The 23865-nt window shown below is 43.0% G+C and overlaps 1 protein-coding gene across 6 annotated transcripts in view; it reads left to right on the plus strand.

Moving 5' to 3' along the window:
- The first annotated feature begins 1763 nt into the window (after window positions 1–1763).
- CAPN3 (calpain 3) overlaps window positions 1764–23865 on the plus strand; it is a 30767-nt gene continuing 8665 nt past the window's right edge. For 2 of the 6 annotated variants that reach the window (XM_032990027.2, XM_032990028.2), the window contains exons 1-14: window positions 1764–2855; window positions 9306–9375; window positions 11218–11336; window positions 11960–12093; window positions 13172–13340; window positions 13958–14098; window positions 16587–16670; window positions 17074–17159; window positions 17895–17972; window positions 18438–18598; window positions 19120–19289; window positions 19922–19933; window positions 21093–21301; window positions 21984–22020. In XM_032990027.2, the coding sequence (XP_032845918.2) occupies window positions 2562–2855; window positions 9306–9375; window positions 11218–11336; window positions 11960–12093; window positions 13172–13340; window positions 13958–14098; window positions 16587–16670; window positions 17074–17159; window positions 17895–17972; window positions 18438–18598; window positions 19120–19289; window positions 19922–19933; window positions 21093–21301; window positions 21984–22020 (1764 nt within the window). In that variant the 5' untranslated portion in view covers window positions 1764–2561. Of the gene's footprint in view, window positions 2856–7750; window positions 8095–9305; window positions 9376–10958; window positions 11114–11217; window positions 11337–11959; window positions 12094–13171; window positions 13341–13957; window positions 14099–16586; window positions 16671–17073; window positions 17160–17894; window positions 17973–18437; window positions 18599–19119; window positions 19290–19919; window positions 20005–21092; window positions 21302–21983; window positions 22021–23039; window positions 23273–23865 lie in introns of those variants that run through there. The other 4 variants (XM_032990029.2, XM_032990030.2, XM_032990031.2 and 1 more) reach the window with 4 other exon arrangements.

The following is a 23865-nucleotide window of genomic DNA, read 5'->3' on the forward strand; positions in this document are numbered from 1 at the left end:
TCCAACCTTCCTTCTGCTGTTGAGAATCACTACTAAGTATTCTTCCAAGGATATCTGTTTAAAGTGAATTACTAGCTGTTCTACTCTGGTGCTTAGTATGTTATCTGCACTATAGTAAGTACCCATGGATCAAATTGTCAGTGGTATGAAGTATCTAACTTCTATGAATTTCAGTAGAGTAATTCAATCAGTGAAAACAACTGGAGATAAAACTTCATAAAAATTAAATAGAAATATTATCATCCATGTAGTTCACTTTTGCTCTGTCTGAACAGATCGGCTAGTGGGACATTTCTGCTTGCAAGAAATTCCATCACAAAAGGTGTTTTAATTCCCAACTGACGATGGGTTTATTTTGCTGTTTGTGGCAGACAGCACATCCATTCTTCTCTATGGTCAGTTATGTTTCTTTAAAAAGACACCATTTGTCTTTTACTAGCAACTGCTGTTTCTCACATAACGTAACAAAACGCTCCGTCCAGTAAAAAATAAGAAAAGGAGAAGCAGTTTTTTGAACAGGTATAACAACAAAATACCCCTGAACATCCATAAACAGCAACATGGGGTTATAAATAATGAGAAGTGCATGTCTACCTGCCATTCCCTACGCAGGCACTAGCTGAACTGTTTAGCTGTAGCAGTAGGTTGTAGCCTGCCACTTGCTGACCATCCCAAGGAAAAAAATAAAAAAGTGAAAAACACTGCTAATGCTTCACCACTTGATGCTCCCCAGCAGCCAACAAGAGTTTGTCAAATATCACATCTGTACTACTGACATTCTTCCCAAAACAGAGCTCTGTGTACGAGATGCAATAGATGAATTTTTGAATTGGGCAATAAGGGAGAATATGAAAGAAGGAACATACGAACAGCCTCCAAAACAAGCACTTTTGCTGAAGCTGTGCAGCAAGAGGCCGTGCATCTCACTACTTGCATTGCTCTTGAAATACCCTGGAAAGAGTGACACATGGCTCTGCCAAGCTGTCCTGCAAAGCAATGTCAAATATGAGACCTGCAATCCTTGCATCTAAATGTAATGAGGAAGTCATCAATTCTGCATCTGGCCAACCCACCCTGAAGCAACTGCATTCCTGCTTCCATGAACACTTGAATCTGTCCTTTCCAATTACCCTGTTGATTCCAGAAGGCCTGTATTCGTGATAAAAAGAAAAGGATTTAGGCCACCATTAGAAGACTGAGGATTAATACTCCTAGAGGTTAGTCAAGCTTGCCAACTATATTACCTTCTTTAAAAGATCTCCTAGTGGAATTTTTTTAATGAGCTGTAGAGATTGTCCATTGTACTGTTCGTTTGAAATGTGTAAACCAAGCAAACAGCTGAGAAAGAAAAAAGAATCCGTACTTTGGAGAACACCATAGTACTAGGGCAGAAGGTCAGCAATGTGTACATGAGCCAGAGTCCAGAGACTACTGTCATTAGGCAAAAATAACACTGATGTCATTGTGTGATTTAAGACTTCCCAATCAAAGAAAAATCAAGGAGTTAGGAGGCTTATCTTGGCACAAACAGTGTCACCTTTTAAAGAACGGGGTTATAAAGAAGAGTAACACGTTCAGATTTTATTTCATGGAAACCGTGAATTTGTCCCTTACCCCCCTGTTGTGTGATAAAATAAATGTGCAGTCAGATGTCTCCTCTAACATCAGTGTATCTTAACACACCCAGAATAGCCCAGCTTCCACACTGAGCCCTTTATAAAACTTTTTTGTCCCTCTATGAAAAGGTGCCTTTACACAGGAGGTAGCTATCACCAGGTGAATTTTAGTGCTGGCGAGCTGCTCTCCAGAGGAGCCAAGCCCAGCTGGCAGGTATTGTCCTGACCTCAGCAACGCGGAGTAATTACCTTTTTCACTATTGGGAGCATATCTTCAGATAATCTTCTCTATTTATCTTTTCCGCAACAAAAGGTAGAAACAAGTCGAGTGCAAGAGTTCTTTTGGGAGTGTCAAGACTAGTGTAATGGCTGACAGCACTTCATAAGGAAGTTCCCAAACGAGCAGGAATTTAGCTTCCAGTTTCACTGTTCTCTCTACTTCAGGAAAAGATGAGCTGCTTGCACCAGGAGCCAGCCTACGCACAGAGCCTGTCCCAGGAGGCTGGGACAGTGACCTGGCCTTGGCACAAGCTGCGCAGAAGACTGACACCGTCTCACTAACCCCCTCCCTCTCACTTTCTCACTCTTTCCCTGTAGTTATTTTTAGATTTCACGGGTTAAAGCTTGTCCCTTCTGGGTGCTTATATGCACAAGGCAGGCACACACGCATGCTGTAGATACTACAACTCAGGCACGGGAGTTAGCCAACAGATCATCTTGTTCCACTTCAAGGAATAAATTCTGATTTCTTACAACAAAATACGGCCCTTTGAGAGAATGCACAACACGCTCAACCACATGGAATTTTGTTGCTTGCAAATTTGACTAGGAGACTTTCAACGGATAGAAAAAGCGGTTTAACACAGCAACTTCCTCTTCTCTCGAATTTCCTGCCAGTTTGCAAGATTTTGCCTTCTTTCAACATTTGCTTTAAGCCTGATTCCCATGCCGACCGCCATAAATGCAGCAGTGGCTCAGCAGACAGCTGCTGGGTCAGCTCCGAGCGCTACTATTGGCACTACAACCGAAGGTACGGGTGGGGGCACAGGGGGGATTTATTCTGCCATTATAAGTCGCAACCAGCCCATTATCAGAGTAAAGGAGAAGACCTACGAAGAGCTCCACAAGAAGTGCCTGGAGAAAAACATTCTCTATGAAGATCCTGATTTCCCACCAAATGAGTCCTCTCTCTTCTATAGCCAGAGAATCCCCATCAAGTTCGAATGGAAAAGACCACGTGTAAGTAACATGTTTGCTGAGTGCCTTTTACTTTTGGTAAATTGAAGTATTCACCCTGAATTTACGTATCTGCAGAAAGCATGTGTTGGGGGAGGTGGGGGGAATAAACTGGAAATATATTTCCTTTGAGTTCTCCTGGAAGATAACTAGCTAGGGCTGTGGAAGCTCAGAAAGTGCGGATATAATGACTAAAATACAACAAACCAAAACAAAACAAAAAAAGAGCTGGAATGAAATATGTAGAAAAATAAATAAGGAATTTAATTTTCTTCTTGCATGATTTGCTAGGGATTTTCTTGTCTGAAACCACCAAAGAAAAATTCTCATTCTGCAGCAAGTTATTTGGTTTGCTGAAGCTTAATTTTTAAAACTACCTTATTTCACTTACAACTTTACTTTAGTAGTCTGCTGTTTTCCTAATCTGTGAAAATAAAGACAGGCTATAGGGTCTGAACCATGCTTTTATTCAGTTTGTTCCCAACATCGCTTAGCCAACTTACAAAGGTTGTTTATCATATTATCCCCTTACCATGAATGTGGGTGTTGTAATCGTCATGAGCAACCACTCCTGCCTAATAACCCCATTTCTTTTTCCTATCTTGTGGGCATTCCCCAGCCACCTTTCCTCTTCTTTCCCAACCTGAGTCTCTTCCACAGTCAGAGGCCTAATTCCTCAATTCCCAGTTGATTCCCCACCCTACCACAGGAAGAATTACCCCCTTCCCCTGTCATTCCTGCTGGGCAGCAGCTCGCCTCCAGCAGAGCACCCCCCGAACACTGCCTTGGCCCCTGCCGCTCCCTGTCTGGCAGCGAGGATGTGGTTCTGAGGAGTTTCCCCAGCTCGCTCTCTCTGGCAGTTTTTGGCCGCCACCAAAACTGCTTCAATGGCAAAGCCAGTGGTGATAAATAAAATTAACCACATGAATGTAATTAAATAGCAAAAGAGCAGGAGCTCTCACGTGTGGCTGTTAGAGGCACAGAGGAAGGCCACGTGCTGCTGTCACAACAACCACATAAGCAACATGAGTCTCCCATCTGCCATGCCTTGGGCATACATGCTCTGACATTCCTTCATCATCACCACGGCTGCATCAGCCCCTGGAAATGTGTGTGGATGAGTTAAATACTGCCACAAGTCAATCATCTTAAAGTGATGGGATTCACCCTACTTTGACAGAGAGGAGAGTGCGATAGCAGTACAGTGGATGAGTGCCAGCACTCTGGATCCAGTTGGTCCTGAGCCCGATAGAGATAGCTGTCCTGACGGGGACACACTGGGCCCCATTTGCAGAGATGCCTGTGCCTTCTGTTGCAAATGTTTGTTTTAAAACAAACCATGTAATTCAGGACAATGCTGTACCCAGCATGTCCCCAAAGAGGAGACACTCACATATAACACCGCCGCCTTCTATGATCTGTCCCCTACTTTGTTATCCATACCACAACTCCAAAGTGAGACTTCTCTTGGGCGCTGATGCAAAAGACCCATATCTATTGATGTTAATAGGTTGACCCAGGACTTTGCTTCACTCAACTTTGAAACTTGTAGGAGAACTTGTCTGATAATTTTAGATACATGAATAGCCACAACAGACGTGTTAACAGAGCATCATAAAGTCAAATGTATTTGAAGTAGTAATACTGGGCTAGAGTATTTTGCTAAGAGATCAGAGCAATTGTTGAAGCACCAAATGTGAAGATTCAACTGCATAGGCCATATTTCTATAATAATCTGTGAAGATACAAACAACTTCTGTTCTTACTAAATTGCAATGGATTTTTTTTTTTTTTGGCGAAGAAAGCAACTAGCTTATAAAATACAGTCTTATAAAGTCGTAACTTTTAATCACTTTGAAGTTCAGGTTAAACTTGAATGGAATCAGACTTGATAATATATTCTAAAAGAAAATAAAACACTAGACAGATATCTTACCATGGACTGCACTCAAGCTCCTTTCCCTAATTTCTAGAGCATATTGTATATGCCACATACCCCTGGAAATAGCAAATAAACAAGTGATCAATGTACTCTAAGGTCTCATTTAAAACAGACAGCTGGGAAATAGGCAACCTGTTCCTGACTGCCTCTGGCTTTCTGAGTCACCTTAGTCATGCCACCTAATCAATTTGTTCCCAAGCTCCCCATGCGCTGCATGAAATTAATGTATGAAAATATAAAATACATGAAAGATTAATGCTGGCCTTAAACGAGCATTATCTGCGATGACATGAATCCACATGGGATTGCTGAGTGCAAGTTTTTCCAGAAGCTCCAAGTATTCTTTGAGGAATCACAAAATTAATCTAAAAGGCATGTGTTTGCTGGTTACCAACGCTATAACCAAGCACTGATGATGGTGCCGTTCCTCACCTGAACGGTGCTTCTTTGCTGTAGCTCTTAGCATACTGTGCTGACGTATGGAAAGGCTACGAATCTGCTTTTGCACCTGGGATTTACGAGGCCCCCACAGCAAGCCAGACACATGGATGACACTTCCCCTGTCCCTGGCTCTGAGCTGAGGCATCTGCTGAGCCTGGTCTGGGCAACTCCAGCTGCTGGGACCTGGGCTCTCTCTGCTTCTCCAGCAGTGGCCGTGCTGTGACTGGACCTTTTCCTGCGATTCATTACTCAGACAGTGAGTGATCATCCCAGCCCCAGATGTACCTCTTGCTCTCGTGCATCTGGCCCTACAAGCTCTCTGCTTTGCAGTCAGTGCTACCCAGAGGTCAGGTTCTCTTCCACCACCACCCAAAATGACTGGCCTCTGCTGTTGCGAGGGCACGAGGACTGGTCTTGTGCCTTACCAACAGAAGTATGGCTGCCCCACAGGGCAGCTGTGAGCCTTGGCATGGGGGGTGGCAAGAAGGCCCCTGTAATTCTACCCAGCTAGTGACTGACGTGCCATGACATGAATGTGCAGAGCAGCCCTCCTGGTACTCAATTTGGTCAAAAGCCAAGTGACAGCCTTGCACATTTCCCTGAGTAAAGACTGCAGGATCCATCCAGTGTTTCTGTTTAGAGTATGCATGGGCATGGTTTAGGTATGCAGAGGGGAAATAAAATCCCCCTCAGTTAATGCATAATACTAAATCATTCCCTCACCCCTGGAAGATAAGAGAAGCCCAAGGAGCCGTTCTCACCTGCATCAGGTTATATCCAGCTTAGTGAGCGGCTGTGCTGAGATTTCTGAACAGCCTGACCCTCCCACACCTATGCCGCCTGCAGGAGCTTCTCTCAGCAGAGAGCAGGGATGAGGTCGCCAATCTCAGAGTTGAGAAAAAGTCATATCATAATGCAGAGTATTGAGAGGTCCTGCTGCAGTCCTGTTTGGATCTCGTGACACTAGGACGTTAACAGGAAGGCTCTGTCATGACACTGCTTTCAAATGCACCATTGTCATTCTCCTTGCTCACAGCCAGGAGGTCACAGAATTAACCACCAGTTTCAATGAGTTCCCTCTGGTGATCCTCTCTAGCCAAGAAAACCAGCAGGAGGAGCTTTCTTTTCATCACAGATACAAATAAAATTAATTCAGCAGACTTAATGCATCAGAAATGCATCAGTCAGACCATCTGCTGCACAGGTGTGAAGCTGTTTGAATTTAGTAATTACAAAATGTGTGCCTCTGCAAGCAGTACCACAAATCAAAGATGCTGTTTAGCGCCACCAAGGCAGGACTTTCAGATGAGGGTAATCCAACTCTGAAACACTAAAACCAGCTGAGTGTCTGACAAGGTCGAGCTCTGCCTTGAAGTCAGCAGCACCGTCATGGTCTAGACTGTGAGAGGCCAAGGGAGAAGCATGAGGCTACAAATTGTCTTAGGCATGCCAGAAAAGATGTTTCCTTTACTTGATAGGATCAGTTTAGGGAATTTCCTTAGAATGCCATAATTTATTAATAGCAGTTTTTAAAGGATTTAATGCCTTTTTCTGCAACAGTATAAACTTACTGGAGGATTTTTCCTGACACAGAATAAAAGCTAATGAAAATACAACAAAGGTCAAATGCCATTTTTAGTTGCATGCTGCCTTTGCATTTTCCAGTGCTCCTTTCCATCTGACTCATAAGTACCTTCTGCCCCGAAAGCAGCATACACTATTAATGGGTTTTCCCTAGGATTCTCTGTCTCCCCTGCTGTAACTTCGGACTGTAATTTCATTACAGAGTTGAACTGAATCAACCCAGCGAACACAAAGCTCCTTTGCATAGCATATACCAAGACAGTCTGAGGCACTCAGATCAGAGGAGACTCTTTCTAGATGAATCATTGCATCAATGAAGTGCAGCCTGTTGGGATTCTCAGCGATAACTTGACCTAAGAGTTGAAGAGCATTCCCCTGCTCAGCCAGAAAGACTGGAAAGACAGACCTGCCACCTGCATCTTGAACACCAGGTCATCTTGCTCTGCTGACTGAGTAATTTTCAGCAGCCTTGGAAGACCTTGAAACCTTTCCCTGTAACCTCAGCAGTAGTCAGCACAACTAGCACAGCTGGAGATGAACTAAAGTAAAAGCATATCCACAGTATAATAAACGCACCTGGCCACCATAAAGAAATGCAAGAAAAACATTTTTGTCATAGCTAAATCTGTCCATACGACAGCTGTACGATTCCTTCCTTTGCATTTCTTTATCAACCATCCTCCAAACCACATGAGCTCAAGATGCAATAAATTGCTCCAAGGAATAATCATCACTGTATATTAAATAGCTGGAAGCACTTCGGTGCCATCTAACTACCTTCATCTAGAACACAGCATGCTGGATTTCAGAGCTTGTTACTTCAACAGGAGCAGAATCGAGCTAAAATACAGTAATAGAGGTTGAAAAAATAAAATCCAAAAACCTGACAACCCACAGTTAATTTCCAGGAAAGCACCACAGCAATGTGAAGAGTATTTTTAACAAAGCAAGTGGGCAGTGAAAAGCATGAAGGCATCTCAAACACCTGCCTTGTCAGAACCGGACCCTGGGACAGCTGACTGAGGCCCAAAATAACAGGACAATCCTGCCATTCCCTCCCCCGAGGAGAATAAGGAGACTGCTGGGGGGAGCAGGGAGCTGGTTTCTGTCTAGCTATATGACTAATCCAAATATTTACATCAAAGCAACTCTGCTGATTACTGTGAAGGAGCAAAAGAGTGGGCTGAAGCCAAGTGAAACTACTAGGCCTGAAACATGAGTCTGGGAAAATTCAGGGCTACCCTGATGACACGGGAAAGAAGCTTTAGAGCAGAGGTAGCACCAGCTGCCTGTACTGACACACAAGCAGTTGTCATTTGTTTCTCCTTTCTCCTTCCCCCTCCAGCCCTGCCATCTTCCATCAGATTGGGTTCTTGGACTGTACTTTGTCCTCTTCCCCACTTTCAGCTCTGCAGGGAAGTGGTCCTCAGGTTGCAATATCTTTCTTTCCTTACCCTCACAAGAGATAGGTCCAGAAGTTAAGTGTCTTCATTTTCTTCCCCGTAGCAATGAGTATGACAGATGTGATAAAGCACGGACTCTTTTTTTTTTTCTCTGTAGGACAGGTTGTACCTATTTCTTCCCTTGGCTTTCCTATACCCCACAGTTCTTTCTCCCATATAGAAAAGATTCTGTGTGACCCTGCAGAAGTCTCACCTCATTTGCTGGTAGTTCCTACATAGTCCTTCCCTCCCTACAGCAATTCCTTAATTATTTATGCCTGTACAGCATCTTGTGCCCACTCTGTATTAGTATAAATACTAACAAACCAAATATATTGTCCTGAGTGCTGGACAAAAGACCTTTCTGCCCTCAGAGATGGATGATATCTGTATATATTTCTAAATGCACCATTGGCAATTAAATACTGCAACATGAGGAAAAGAATAAAAACTCTTAAGCAGCAACTGATTACTCCTGAGAATTAAACATCTGATCCTGGGCAAATTTTAAGGAGGAGTATTACTGGGGCTCATTCTTGATGAAATGCATTCTTCAACCCTATTAATGCCCCAGTGTATCAGTTACTTCAAATTGGACACCTTAAACCTGCAGTAATTCTTAAAGAATTTAATTTGGTCCCCTGATGCTCTTTCAACCTACCCTCTCTCCTGTCTCCTCCAGTGTTTTGGTGGGTTTGTTGTTTGGTTTTTATTTTTGGTTGGTTGGGTTTCATTACTGTGTAGAAAAATATTTTTCCCTGTTCTTCTCATTTTAATGTTGTTTTCACCCTCTACAGAGAGAGTCCTTCAGGCTGGCCATTAGACCCTGTAGATACATGGAGAAATCTCTGGCTGAAGTCTGGAACATTCAGATTCCAAAATATTTTCATAGTGAAATTCTGCAGCTAAACACTCTGCAAGAGATTTTGATACCCACAAACTATCGTACAGGAAAACATTGTCCTAAAACAGTCTTTATTTCTCTGGCAAATAGAAATCATAATACATGCTTCTCCTGCTCATCCATCTGTTTATATTTTGTAGGAAATCTGTGAGAATCCACGGTTTATTATCGGTGGAGCCAACAGAACAGATATCTGCCAAGGAGAATTGGGTATGAAATTCTTACTTCATCTCTGCACTTTTTGAAATCTGCATCATAGTTTAGCTCTCACTTAATTTTCTCTTGCTTCCAAGGTGATCTTTGAAATCCTCTCTCTCGGTTTACTACTACATATCTACCGATTCCTTCTCTCTATAGCAAATAATTGATATCTGCCTGGTAGCAATCTGGGGAAGAACTTTAAGTGAAAGAGGTTTTGCAGGGTGTTTTGCTTTTTATGAACTAATATCATGAATGTGTTACAAAACACCATTTGGCCTGTCTTTTGGGCTTTGAGGAGGGACAAAACTAATAAAGACAAGAAGAAGAGATAAAGAGCAGTTAATTGACTGAGAGAAAAATCTAACTAGCTGCTGTTCTATTTTTCCAGGTATTTAGTCCTATTATTTCCATACAGGAGCTTCTGAAGGTCTCCAGCTAGGTGTGCCTTGTACTCAAGGACAACTCCTATATTGAAGACCTTAAAATCAGATGCTCAAAGATACTTTGATATAGAGAGCCACTACTTAGATACAAGTGATGCCTCTGCAAGTCATCCACGCAGCACTCGCCTGCACTGCTTTGTAAAGTCATTCCTCACTCAGTTCTTCCATGTCTTTCATGGTTTTAGAACTTCTCCTGTGTACATCCTAATGTGTATTAATCTTTTCATTTAAGTGTTGTTCTGTGCTTGTGACTTCCCAGTACTTTTTTTTTTTATTATTTAATTTATTTAAAACTGCCATTCTTTTTGAGGTGACCAGGACTTCACAGTTCCCAAGGTGTGGACACAAGTGAATTTACATGCACAATATGTTCTCTCTTTTGCCTACTATTCCTTCCCTAACTACTCATGGCATTGTTTACCTTCTTGACCTCTGCTGAACATTGGATAGTTTAGAAAACTCCTGGTCACAGTAGACCCCACATCCTTCCTAAGGGGAAATAGGTAACTTAGAATGTACTGCTGTATGTATAGAGTTGGCCTTCCAAAATATATACACTGTTTCGTTAATTTCTTTTACAACTCCCTGCAACCAGGTTTAGATTTCACTACCTTGTATAATTCTCTCACCTCACTAATTCACACTGTTCAGGCAAGGTTACCTGATAACCTCTCTTACAGTAGCAGCTGGGAGGTTTCAGTTAAGGGTTGAGACATCCTTTGCTGCACAAAGATGTACTATGGAAGAAAGTCACCTTCCCAGAGCTCCCACAGAGGCGGCAAAGTTGTGCAAGAGTCTGAAGGAGGAACTGAAAAGCACTGAAGGGGACAGTGTTTACAACAGTGCGGGCACACATTCAAAAAGAGGAAAATGCCTCAGAGCAATGAAGCAGGAAGGAGGCCACACAGAACGGTGACCAGGACAGTGGATTATCATGAGAGCAGAAAATGGCAAAGAGAGACTGAACCTCAGCTGTACAGAACTCCACCTGCAAGAGAGTTATCTCAGCTGGTCACTGTCCTAAGCTTGGAAGGAGAACTAATGTGGCAAGTCAGATAGGCATTCACAGGGGACAGGGCAAGCTTAACACAGGTAACAGTGCTCATCATTTTTTAAGGTTTTTTTCTAAATTACAGGGAACATCATCTATTTACCAGGCATGTACCTAGCCATGAATGATGCCAATGAGCATTTCCAGAGCACAAGTAAATACAATGCTAAAGGACTGCAGAACACATGGAGAAGAGCCCTTTCCTGAAAGGCAATGGCATGCTCTGCTGAGAATTACCTTTACAGTTACTCAGGTTTACAGTTATTGTAAAGTGTCACTTTACAGTATCTCAGGCTTTCTCTTTGATTCTAGTTGCTCTGTCCCTTCATTTTGTCCGCCACTTCTGCTCGTTTGCAGGTGACTGCTGGTTCCTGGCTGCCATTGCTTGCCTGACACTGAATAAAAAACTACTCTGTAGAGTCATACCTCATGACCAGTCCTTTATACAAAACTATGCTGGCATCTTTCACTTCCAGGTGAGTCCCTTCATTTAGTGGTGAGCAGATGTAACTATTTACCCAAGAAAGATCTCAGCACCCTCTTCCTTCTCCACCTTTTGGAAGTATGAGCAACAGCAGGGAAGGAGGAGGGATTGAATTGCCTCACCCCAAACTCTTCCAACAGGGCAGTCGCAGAAGGGCCAGCCCATACAGGCAGCGAGGGAGCATTAACCCACCGAGGAAGCATTTGCAGATTGCTGTGTCCTGCTCAAAAGGGATAGCAGCAGGTGCCTGGTCCTGCCTTGCTGCTCAGTGCTATAGGCAGCAGAAACAGGCAGGCAGTTGGCAAGAGCTTCTATTTTTAGGCTCACAAGCAGCTGATCTGTCAAAAACAAGTTACTGAAGAACTGCTTATTCAGAAGAGATTGACTGCTTTCCACATTTCCCTTGGATCTCCTAAGGGACCTCTCACTGTCCCACACACATTGCCCAGAGGAATCCAGTACGGCTGCCCCCTTCCCAAGAGCCATCACTTTTTGCCACGTTACAAAGCAGTTAATTTCCACATTTCTCCTCTGTCAGCTTGTCTTTTCAGTCAGGCTCCCCTTCCCTGCACCAAGTCAACCCAGTGGTTTTTTTTTCTGTTTGCCTTTATTCAGTTCTGGCGCTACGGAGACTGGGTGGACGTCATCATCGATGACTGCTTACCCACGTACAACAACCAGCTGGTCTTTACCAAGTCCTCTCAGCGCAACGAGTTCTGGAGTGCCCTCCTGGAAAAGGCCTACGCAAAGTAAAACAACCCACCGGATCGCACTAGGCTCCCCACCAAGACTTTAGCTGGGGAGGTGGTTAAACCACTGCATACAGGACTTACAATGAGCATGTAGAGAGGCTCTGAATATACCAGAGCCTTTTCCCATAGGTTCTCATGCCCCAGAATTGGGGATGGGGTAAAGAATATTTTCTAGGGGGGTTTGCTACTCATCCAGAGGTCTACATTTGATTCTCAATTTTTTTTTTTTTTTTTTTTTTTTTTTTAGTGTGTGCAGGGGTCACATTTTAAAACTTTTAACTTACGGATTACCAAACAGATGGTTTGTGGGATTTCTTAGTATGTGGGTTTACATATCTATATTTACACGTAGAACTTTAGAACTGACTATGAGCCAGCAATGTGCACTCACAGCTCAGAAAGCCAACCATATTCTGGGCTCTATCAAGAGAAGTTTGGCCAGCAGGTTGAGGGAGGGGATTCTCCCCCTCTGCTCCACTCTGGGGAGACCCCCCTGCAGTGCTGGGGCCAGCTCGGGGGCCCCCAACAGCAGAAGGACACGGAGCTGCTCGAGCGGGGCCAGAGGAGGCCACGGAGATGCTGGGGGGGCTGGAGCAGCTCCCCTGGGAGGCCGGGCTGAGAGAGTTGGGGGGGGTCAGCCTGGAGAAGAGAAGGCTCCGGGGAGACCTTCGAGCGGCCTCCCAGGGCTTAAAGGGGGGGCAGGAAAGGTGTGGGGAGGGACTCTGGATCAGGGGGTGTGGGGATAGGATGAGGGGTAATGGTTTTAAACTGGGAGAGGGGAGATTTAGATTAGATATAAGGAAGAAATTCTTCCCTGTGCGGGTGGTGAGGCACTGGCCCAGGGTGCCCAGAGCAGCTGTGGCTGCCCCCTCCCTGGAAGGGTTCAAGGCCAGGTTGGACGGGGCTGGGAGACCCCTGGGCTGGGGGAAGGGGTCCAGTAGGGTTGGGACCAGATGAAATCCAAGGACCCTTCCAACACAAACCATTCTATGATACACACACAAGATACATATAAATATATAGGTAGGTATCTTCAGCTGTGTAAAAGAAAATATTTTTCTTTTCTATTTCCAAGACTCCATGGGTCATATGAAGCTTTGAAAGGAGGCAACACCACTGAAGCCATGGAGGACTTCACTGGAGGAGTCACAGAGTTCTATGAGATCAAGGATGCTCCTAAAGATATCTATAAAATCATGAAACATGCCATTGACAGAGGATCCCTCATGGCCAGTTCCATTGATGTGAGTTCATATAAACTTTGTAGATGAGCTGTAAGAAATGGCAGAGAAGGACCTCTCCATCTATAATCAAATATATGCCACCTTTTGGAACTGCTTGGTTTAGTCCACATGGCAAGCATCCGTTTCTAGGAGATGGAGTAACTAGACAGCACCCTCTAGCTATTGGTAAATAGCAAGTGCCAAAAGAGAAACAAACAGAAGCAGAACATGGAAATGGAGAGAAGGGGTGCAATCAGCAAAAGAAGCACCCCCCACGCTCAGTGCCTCACCCAGTAAAATTAGGTTAGTATGGGGGTGCTGCAACTGTTAAGACACAGATCTTCATGTCAAAGATGCTAAGTGTGCAAACACGTAGGAAATTAACCCTTTGGCTGCCAACATAGCCTTAGATTGCCTTCATTTATGGTGAATACATGTAAAAAAATTAGTTTCAATAACCATTACGGAGTCTGAATTTGCAGGAAAGGCAGGAAAAAAACTGGTGCTATCAACCACTGTAGATAAGTATGGACATGATGAGAGAGAAGTTATCTAGGCTATCTTTTACCACTCACCTTTCTTGTAACATTTCTGTTTTCTCTCCCTGCATGATACTTTTCTCCCACTCTCTGTACCAGGATAACCTAGGCTTTTCCTATGGATCAGCTCCTCGGAGCGACATTGGGGAACTGATCGCTCGAATGGTGAAGAATCTAGAAAACGCACAGATGACTCACTCCACTGTAGACTACCAGGGGACAGATGAGAGGCCAGCCTGGGTTCGTATGCCTCCAGAAGCAGTTGACTTCACAGTGCTTTTATTTACAGTTAGAGAAGCATATCCCCTTTGCTTTTAAATCCTTATTTGGCTTGACTGAACTGTCCCAACACTAAAGACCTGTTCTTATGGATGCTATCTGACATATGTGTTAAAAGACTTCAGTGATTTCAAACACAGTGACTGATACTAAAGGGCTTCACTGATACTGAGGCAAAGGGCTGTTGGTTTGTGGCACAGGCTTATAATTTCCAGAGCAGGAAATGATTACTGGATTTTATCAAGTCCCTTGCTTACAAAGGATGTGGAGAACAAGAAAATTAAAATACTAGAATAGAATAAGATCCTCAATTGTGGAGGGAATGTGAACGAAAGAAAAAGTGAGTTCTGCATGGCTCCAGGCACAAAAACACTTGGTGCACTTATTTTGAGGCAGATTGCTATTGACCTCTGCCCACAGATAGAGGGGAGTCTGCACTCAGGATGCTCCTTTTAGATTAGTGCCATTAAGATCCTCCTTTAAAATGCCTAACAAGGAAAAGGGAAAACATGCCGAGTTTTACACGTGTGATGAAATACAAAGTAACTCCAGCATACCTAAATATCTAGCAAAATAAAGAGAGAGGTGTTAAAACTGTTTAGGAAAAAATCCTATACTGGTAAATTTAAAAGCTTTCAAATCTGTAGAGAGACACATTGCTGCCTTCTCTCAGGCAGCTGTCATACCTTCCCCTTTAGGGACCTGCATTTCCCTGACAATGAAATTAGATCTCTCGCTTTACAGAGAAAAAACCCAACCAACCAACAACCCTCCAAAATGACATAATCTAAAACTTTTGGTTGTGCAAACCATCTTCTGCATTTTCAGCGGAAATAGCTGATTTTTCCTTTTTTGACATACATATTTTAGTCTTCCCAGAAGACTGAAATGGTGTCATTCTTCAGGAAAGCCCAGAATGAATGTCTTGTTTTGCAAGCATGGCTGCCCCAATCACGCATATTTTGGGAGGAATTTCCTCCCCAGTGACTGTCTACTGAAAGGAGGTTGCAGAACTCTTTCCATAGTTGCTGCCCCAGCAGCAGTTGTGCTGCTGTTTTGGTTTTTTGTGTTTTTTGTTTGTTTGTTTGTTTTGTTTTGTTTTTGCACATTCCTGAACCATCACCAGAAAGAAAATCAGGACCTGATAGAAAGAGGCACATAGTGTAGCCTTCAGAAGCATTTCAGAGAAGTAACCCAGGGTACCACTAGAAGTTAATATTCTTAAACAGAAAAGAGAGAAAGGGGTTCTGATAAGTAATGATGGCAACAACATGAGTATAACCGAAGAAAAAAGGAAATAGGTATGAGGTTATAGGCATAAAAAGTATGGAAACAGGAGAACAGGAGCAAGAAAAAAAAAAAAAGAAACAGGAGGGAAATAATGGAAAATAATTGCAACAGCCAGGAAATATATGCAAGCTGAGAATCTGTCTGTGTTACCGTACTAATCCTCCATTTCCAGCCCTGCCTTTGTCATGCCCTCACACGTGTCAAGGAGGGATGGCCGAGTTACTAGCAGGGCCTTGCTGTCACATCTCAGTGACAGGCATAACGGAGGAGGGGAAGTTTCACACATGGTCCACCTGCACTTAGCAGACCCTTCCCTCCCCACCGATCTCGGTGATCTCTCTTACGAGTACAGCAGACAGTGTGCACCTGCCCTCTTGCTCTCAATGCTTTAGCTGCTCGACAAAGAGCATTCTGAGATTTGCAGATAAAAATATCTCAGACACACAAACGGTTGGTTACCAAGACAGCAAATGTATTTACACCTGAGCAACACATTGCTGAGGAAAGCTAGGCCCTTCCTGAACGTCAATTGGGAAAAATTTCAATCATGAGGATTTTAACAATTATGGACTAAAATGTACATCTCCACATGAAATTAATTTTCTTTTAAAAAAAGTGTAAGTTAGTAGGAACAGTGTATTAAACAAGGTGTTTAAATGTCATTGTGGTAAGATAGCAGCCATGTGTAAAGATGAAAGTATTCTTCTAGGTGTTGATCTGCTCTGATGTTTTCAGTTAATATGTAATAGTCTTACTGAGCCATACAAGAACATACTATCCCAGAAAGGACTGAATAGTCCTACTAATAAAAAAACCTAACTATTTTGATTAAGCATGCTATATACCAGTGGGTTCCAAGAGCAAAAATTAACCTACACAAAGGGAAGAAGTAAATCACAAAATATCCTTTCCTACTGATATTATTATTTTTTCCCTTTTTTAGTTCATGCTTTACTCCTTTCTAACCAACAACATTAATTCGGTGGGCACTAAGCTTGGTCACCTTGGCAAACAAACACAAAGAAGAGAACGAGACAAAAAAACCCTGTCACCTGAACAGTGTAATCCTCCCTCCTAAAGCCCTGCGTGGCAATACCTGCCTTAGAGCAGCCAGCTGAGCTTTGTATGACTCTTACAAGTTTTATCTTGTGTCTAACAGACCATAATGCCAATGCAGTATGAAACCCGGATGTCTTGTGGGCTCGTCAAAGGTCATGCCTACTCTGTCACGGCCGTGGAAGAGGTATGTACAGTCCCTTTCCTCCAGCCATGGGGAGCTGTGGTTTACACTGGCCTAGCACAATGCATATCAAGCAAAGCTAAGAGCAGGGGGAAAAAACCAAAACAAGTTATGGGCTAAGGAAACAAAATTTATATTTAAATAAATTAAAGCCTTGTGGAAAAACAATCCTGTCCAACTTTTGGCTTTCTGGGGAAATGGATATTCCACTGCTTGGACAAAGGTGGCCACAGCTGGCCACCTCCTGGTCTTACAGCCTTCCTGCACTCATCCCAAGCAGGTCAGCCTGAGTGACGGCCCAGGAAAGCACCATCACTGGCAGAGCTGGTATCAGCAACTTGACAGGCAGAACAATTCCTTTTGAACCTACTCTCAGTCTTCTCTTTTTGCATTCTGTTTCAATTAGACAACATTTAAAGGGGAAAAAATACGTCTGGTAAGGCTGAGAAACCCTTGGGGGCAGGTGGAATGGAACGGACCTTGGAGTGACAAGTGAGTAAACCAGAACTTCATGTGATTTGAAAAAAAAAATTGCAGCTTGATTTGCCCTTATGCAGCTTGTGCATGACCCGATCATTTAATGATGAGGTATCTGTATTGTCTTTGCTGTCATTCTGACACAAGCACTTTGAAGTTGATCATAGTTGAAAGCTTAGCTGAAGCTGTAAAAAGAAGAGAGCACCTAGAAAAGATGTTTAGAGGGGCTCTAATCGATGGAAATGAAAAGAGAGCCCAGTCTATCTGATTTTACTGTCTAGCAAGTTCAGCAATGTCTACTTTCAAAACAAGATGTGACAGTAAAAAAAAAAATCTTTTAAGTCGTGAAAGAACAGGATGAAGCAAGATGCCAGTACATGAGCGAGTTTGGATAAAGCTTCTTATTAAGTTTTACTAAAAGGAATTTCAATAGCTACTACAGAAGTGAGAATCTGCAAATGCTTTTTTCTTCAAGCTAAATAAAATGAACACGGTTCAGCAGATTTTGACAGGTGCTGAGAGGAGGTCTGAAGGGAAGGCAAAGAGAGGTAGAGTAATTGCTTTTTTATTTGGACACGTGGAGGAGGGTAGCAGTGAGAACAAATGTTTACAGGGCTCACAAAGGGAAAACTATATGGATGCAATAAGATGACTCTTGACTTCCTGCTCTACAAGGCTTATGGTAAAGAGTAAAAACGTTAATGAAAACGGTATTGCAAATTGTAATCTAACTTGTGTACTCCTTTGAAGGTCAGAAGAGTGGAACTTCATTAATGAAGCAGAGAAAATCCGCCTGCAGCACAAGATCATGGAGGATGGGGAGTTCTGGTGAGAATATCACTCAAAAACCTACGCTTCTCTAGGAGATACACAGCCACAGCAAAAATTAATCACACTGTACTACTTAAATCTGCTAAAAACATTACAGTAATCCCTGTTCCATTTCACATTCCCAATAAGCCCTGCTCTGTGATCCCTTCATTCTCCCACCAGGGTTTATTTATTGAGTGCCACCAGAACAGTTCCTTCTAATTATGCTACACTTCCACAAGCTCTCCATCACCCTCACTATGTACCATCCTCTCAGCCCAGATTCTCCCAGTTTGGAGCTGTACCTGCATTAGTTGACCAACGAACAAGCCAAATGCACTAGGAAATAACGGCACTCCCACTGCAAGCTTGCCCTGGCAGTGGCAGTATCGTTGGTCACCCTCCTCCCCCTTACCAGGATCTTTCAGACAACCACCCACCACGTATACCCATTTGGGTTCACCTTCCCCTCAATTCCTCCAGGATATCATTTGAAGATTTCATGAGGCACTTCACAAAACTTGAGATCTGTAACCTCACACCTGATACTCTGGAAGCCGATAAACTCCAGACCTGGACAGTGTCAGTCAACGAAGGGCGCTGGGTGAGAGGCTGCTCAGCTGGAGGTTGCCGCAATTATCCAGGTGAGCACCGGGTCTCAAGAGATACGGCCTCTTTGATGGGGTCTGTGTTAGATCCCACAGGCAAAGTCATACCTCAGCCTGATCAGTGCGCGGCCACAGGAAAAGCCTTGCTTCCTCAGTGGGCGAGGCATGTGATTTTGTAGCTGAAAATCTTCTGTCACTGTGATTGTGATGGCACCTCGTAAGCCCAAGAGACAGGCCTGGCTAAGATAAAACATTGTTCAAATTCTTCACAGTGCCCCAAGTAAGATAAAAGAGAGAAATCCACTTTCTGATAGTTTTAGGTGCTTTGGAAGTTTGTCAAATGCCAGTTCTTCATTCGATATCCTCCTTTGCTGTGCAGTTTTGTTAGAACTATGTAAAACCCGTAAAACATTTAAAAAAAAAAAATGTATTAGCCAATTTTAGCCCTTCCCTCAGGAGCCACAGGCAGGGAACTTAAAAGTTCTCTTTGATCATGAGTATCGTTAGAAAACTGAAGATTTACATGTTTGCTTTGGGTTGTTGGTGGAATTTCACAGACACGTTTTGGACCAATCCCCAGTATCGCTTAAAGCTCCTGGAAGAAGATGATGATCCTGAGGATGAAGAGGTTGTCTGCAGCTTCCTCGTTGCACTGATGCAGAAAAACAGGAGGAAAGAACGCAAGCTGGGAGCCAACTTGTACACCATTGGCTTTGCCATCTACGAGGTACCAGCTCTAGACTTTGTTCTTCACACCACTGTTGCAAATCCTGACAGGATGCATTTACTAAGAGAGTCACTGAATAATTCAGCCTGATTACAAGAACTGCAATTTTTACTTTGCAAGGAACTTAGGGGAAACCTGGAAAAGAGGAATAACAAGGCTTTGCAACCATTCCAATGATAGTCACCTCAAGGTTTACCCCATCTATAAGTAATACACTTTTTAAGCTTTTATAATGACTTAATGCCAGATTTGAACATATTCCTTCCCATATGTTCTTCAGTCTCCCTTTCATCCTTGCTGAAACTAAACATTTATTTGGCAGAATGCTGTAAAAAAAGGAAACAGACACCCAAGACGCATACATAGTGATTAAGCTCTGTCCCTGCTATTGACTTAATTAAGCCAATTTACTCAGTCCTTTGCACAAATACATTTAGTTCAGATCTTAATGGATCTCATGTAGATCCCAAGAAATCTAGAAGAGAAAATTTCTTGGAGTATTTCTCTAACTTGGGCATTTTAATTACTGGCTGTGTCCCCAGAAATCTGTGCGAATGCCCTTCTGTATGATGTACAAACAAGTAGGCTCACCTAGCAGCTCTGACTGTTTCTTCTCTTTGTTTCTCCCCAAGGTGCCCAAAGAGGTATGAGCAGACCGGAGGCAGATTGACATCTTGGTGTATACTCACAGCTAGTGTTACTGTTGTGCCTGTCTGTAAGTCAGCAGGAAACTGTCCAGTCAAGTTTATTCTCAGGGATGTAACAGAAGTGAAACTGCTAACCTTTCTATTTCGATCGTTTATTAGTAGCATTTTGCGAGTAATTTTTAGTTCATTCTCACCCGCACCCCGTTTTCACTTGCACCTTTTCCTCAGTCCTTCTTTTCTATTCTGTACAAGACCTGGGCATGGCTTGCAGAGTCATCCAGTGAGCCAGGGCTGCTGGAAGCAGCATCAGCAAGCGCTTTGCCTTTGCACTCTGTGCAGAACCACCCTAAACCACTTCCATTTCCTACTGCAAATAATGCCAATGGCCTATAGCCTGCAGTCACAGAGTTTTCTCTATAGTCTTAGAATTTGTGGTATTTTCAGCCATTGAAGAAAACACATTAAAAGTACACAGGTTAAGTTTTCCTGAGCCTGCCAGGAGCTGAATCATTGGCATCACAAGTTTTGCAAACAAGCTCACCTGAAGGTTATGTTACCTGGAAAACATGAAGATGACAGTATGACTGTTGTCTTTGCTGACTATTTTACAGGTGGTTATTTCTGCAGCAAACAGCCTGCAAGTCTTCCTAGCCCACAATTCTTGACTTAATGTTCATATTTGAACAGATGCAATGTTTTATTATCACGTTTCTCTAGCAGATACAGAATTCATGTTTTCTCCAGGCAAGGACATGTTTCCACTGAAAGCTCCTTCACCTTACCACACACTGCATGTAGGAGATTGCATATACCATTCCTTGCCATGCCACTCTCCAAGGACAGTAGCTAAACTTTGGGTACATACAACTTAACATCCAAAAAAACCAGTAAGGTAAAAGCACCTACACAGCGGAATTCAGGCAACGCTCTGCAGGGGGGCCCTTGGAGCAGCCCTCAGCAGCCAACCAGACATAGTCAGTAGGAACTTAAAGGAACTCCCTATCTGTTACCAGCTAGCATCCCTCACCAGCTCCCTGCTTGCTAAGCTGTTGCTTCATTTCTCTTTTCTGTTCCAACCATGTACTGCCTGTGTGACAAGCCACCTGGGGAATGGGTAAGACTGCCTTGAATACAAATTGACTTATTTGTTCTGCAGATGCATGGTACTAAGCACCACTTGCAAAAGGATTTTTTCCTCTACAATGCCTCCAAAGCTAGAAGTAAGACCTATATAAACATGAGAGAAATCTCTGAGCGCTTTCGGTTACCTCCCAGCGAGTACGTTGTCATCCCATCAACATACGAACCCCACCAGGAGGGAGAATTCATCCTGAGGGTCTTCTCAGAGAAAAGAAGTCTTTCAGAGTAAGTTACAGATCCACTTACCTGGCCATAAAGCTGGAGGTGAGCTTGGTAGTCTGATATAGTCATGCTCCCAGGTTGCTACACCTTGCTTTTAATTGTCTTAACCTCATTAGAAACTCCAAGTTGCAAACTCATTTCCCTGAGCTTCCCTTATAGTCTAACAAGAGCCTGCTTTGAATTGTCTTAGGAGAAGTTTACTAGTTGCAGGATATCCTTTGCAAATGTATCATTAGCCATTTTTAATAATGAAAAATCAACCTGTCTGGGTTTTATTGCTATAAGCCACTGGCTGAAGTCTTGGTCAGATAGATCACTGAACCAGCTCTAATTTCACTCATGAATGAAACAGAGAAGTACGTAGTTACATCTTTTCCATCCTGCTCTTCAACTGGTTTATCAGAGCTCAGCAGATTGCAGCCAGTATTGCTCTACCTAGGTCAAATGGCTTCTGCTTTACTCCCAGCTGTCAAAGTTCAGTGTTATCAAGGCCCCAGGCAGCAGCCCTCCTGGAAGTGGTACTTGGGATCCTTGGCTTGAACTGGGAAAAAGCTACATCTAGAGCCAGCAGCTGTTATGTTTGGAAGCCAGCCCACACTACTGGCTGCTTACAAACCAGCTACAGAAACAAGCAACGTTGAGAACAGTGTCTTTTGTGATTTACTTACTTTCTGCTTTCTTCTAGGGAGGTTGAAAACATGATTGAGGCAGAGCGTCCATCAGTAAGTACTGTCCTGGGCCTCTTTGTACATGAATAGGAGTAGGTAGAGCAGGAGCGTCACATCTAGGGCAGCCTACAGCAGAAAACCATTCGCAGCCACATGACAGCTCCTTTAGCATAAATTCCAACATTTTTTTCTCATCAAGTTACTTCTATTAACACTTGCTTTATATAAATTACTTTCTGATTTTGTCAGACCAAAATCTTTTGCCAGATTTAAAATCTGCTCCTGGCATAAAGAAGCTGGATGCTAAGCATTGCCCGTGCCTTCATCAATGGAGTTTATTCATTCACCAGGGGAGGCCTAGCTCTGTACTCCAAGATATTTTGTTTGTGAAATTGGCATCTCTTCTAATAAAGAGAAAGAGTACCTTATTTTGAAATACATGCTTTCTGGAAAGGGATCCTAATGATACTCTGATTCAAACTAGCATCCATGACAAGCTTTAACTCTTCACCCTCTTCCCCAAAACATCTTTGTGGGAGTATACTAGAGCTAACAATACAATTAACTTTGAAAAAAAATCAGAGGAAATGCTCTTGCACAGAAGTGAGCTCTATCAAACCTTGCTCAGAAGCGTTCCCCTTTTGTTTGCTGTCATGATAAAATATCTGTCCAAATCCGGTGGAATTTAATTGCCACTTCAGATAAGATTGATCTGTGGGCACAGAAGTCCAATCTCTACTACACTGACAGGTGGGAAAAAGAAAGGGAATAGACAGTACTAAAGGTACAATAGAGATTTTATTCAAACAGACAAACCCCCAGACGAGATGGGACACTGTTTTGCTATGGTTTCTGCAGTTTCTGTCCTTCAGTATGCCAGACCTTGGTGGGTGCATTTTCCCTCATTTTTGGAGATTTTAAAACTATTAACATAGGAAATAGTTTACTTTTTTCATCAGCTCTGCATAATCTGGGTAAAATCTATAATTCTCTTTAAAACAACCTTTTTTTTTTTTTTTTTTCCTTAAATTTTGTCTCTTTTTGTACAGAAGAAGAAAAAGGGCAAGGTGGGTAATTGTGCTATGTGCTGAGTGACAGCGAGGCAAAGAGCATGTGCAATGCACGCAGCAAGAGCAGAGTTCCTTGGTATCATGATTTCTCTGCATCTGGAAACTGATCTAGTTAATGAAGGGCACTGGAAAAGAGGCCATCTGCAGCCAGCAAAGATACTGTATTCCTGCACTAAATTCTAAAGAAATAACGTTAGCATCATATACCATTCTCACTCAAGAGGGTGGGCAAAAGGGTAACAGAAACTTTTCAGCTTTATAAGCTTGATTCTCTGGGTTGCTCCAACTGCCCTTCCTTCCTGCCTCTCCACAGGCACCCTGATATCCCTTTCTAGTGAAAAGCACCCCCTTCTCCAGACATGTGCCCTCATATTTGCTTTCTATTGTCTAACACAGCTGCTCCTCTTTCCTGAAGTTTCTGCTCACCAAAGTCCAGGATTCTCCTTTCGATTCTACACAACACATTTAGGACCTTGAAAATGTAAAAAGACATTTTAATCTCAAGACAGGCTAATTGCAATTAATACTCTAGGGTAACATTTGCACCTTGTAGCAGATTTCCTTGTTTTACATGCACTAAAACAGAACAATTGCACGTGGCTGCTTACAGCTGAATGCTTCAAGAATTAATACAAAGAAAGAACATCTGCTTTGCATAACTAACAAGCTCCTACACATATGCTCTTTTTCTGTGTAGGATTCAGATTCTGTTTGTTTTCAGTGCTACTGTCCTTCATAGAAAGGGGCAAGTTCATCAGTTTAACTGAGAATCAAGAATCTGGGAGGCTTAGTTTTATAAAACAAAAGCAACCCCCCCCCCCAAAAAAAA

This window comes from Tyto alba, unplaced genomic scaffold, assembly GCF_018691265.1.
Source record: "Tyto alba isolate M040663 unplaced genomic scaffold, T.alba_DEE_v4.0 Super-Scaffold_18, whole genome shotgun sequence".
Lineage (NCBI taxonomy): Eukaryota > Metazoa > Chordata > Aves > Strigiformes > Tytonidae > Tyto > Tyto alba.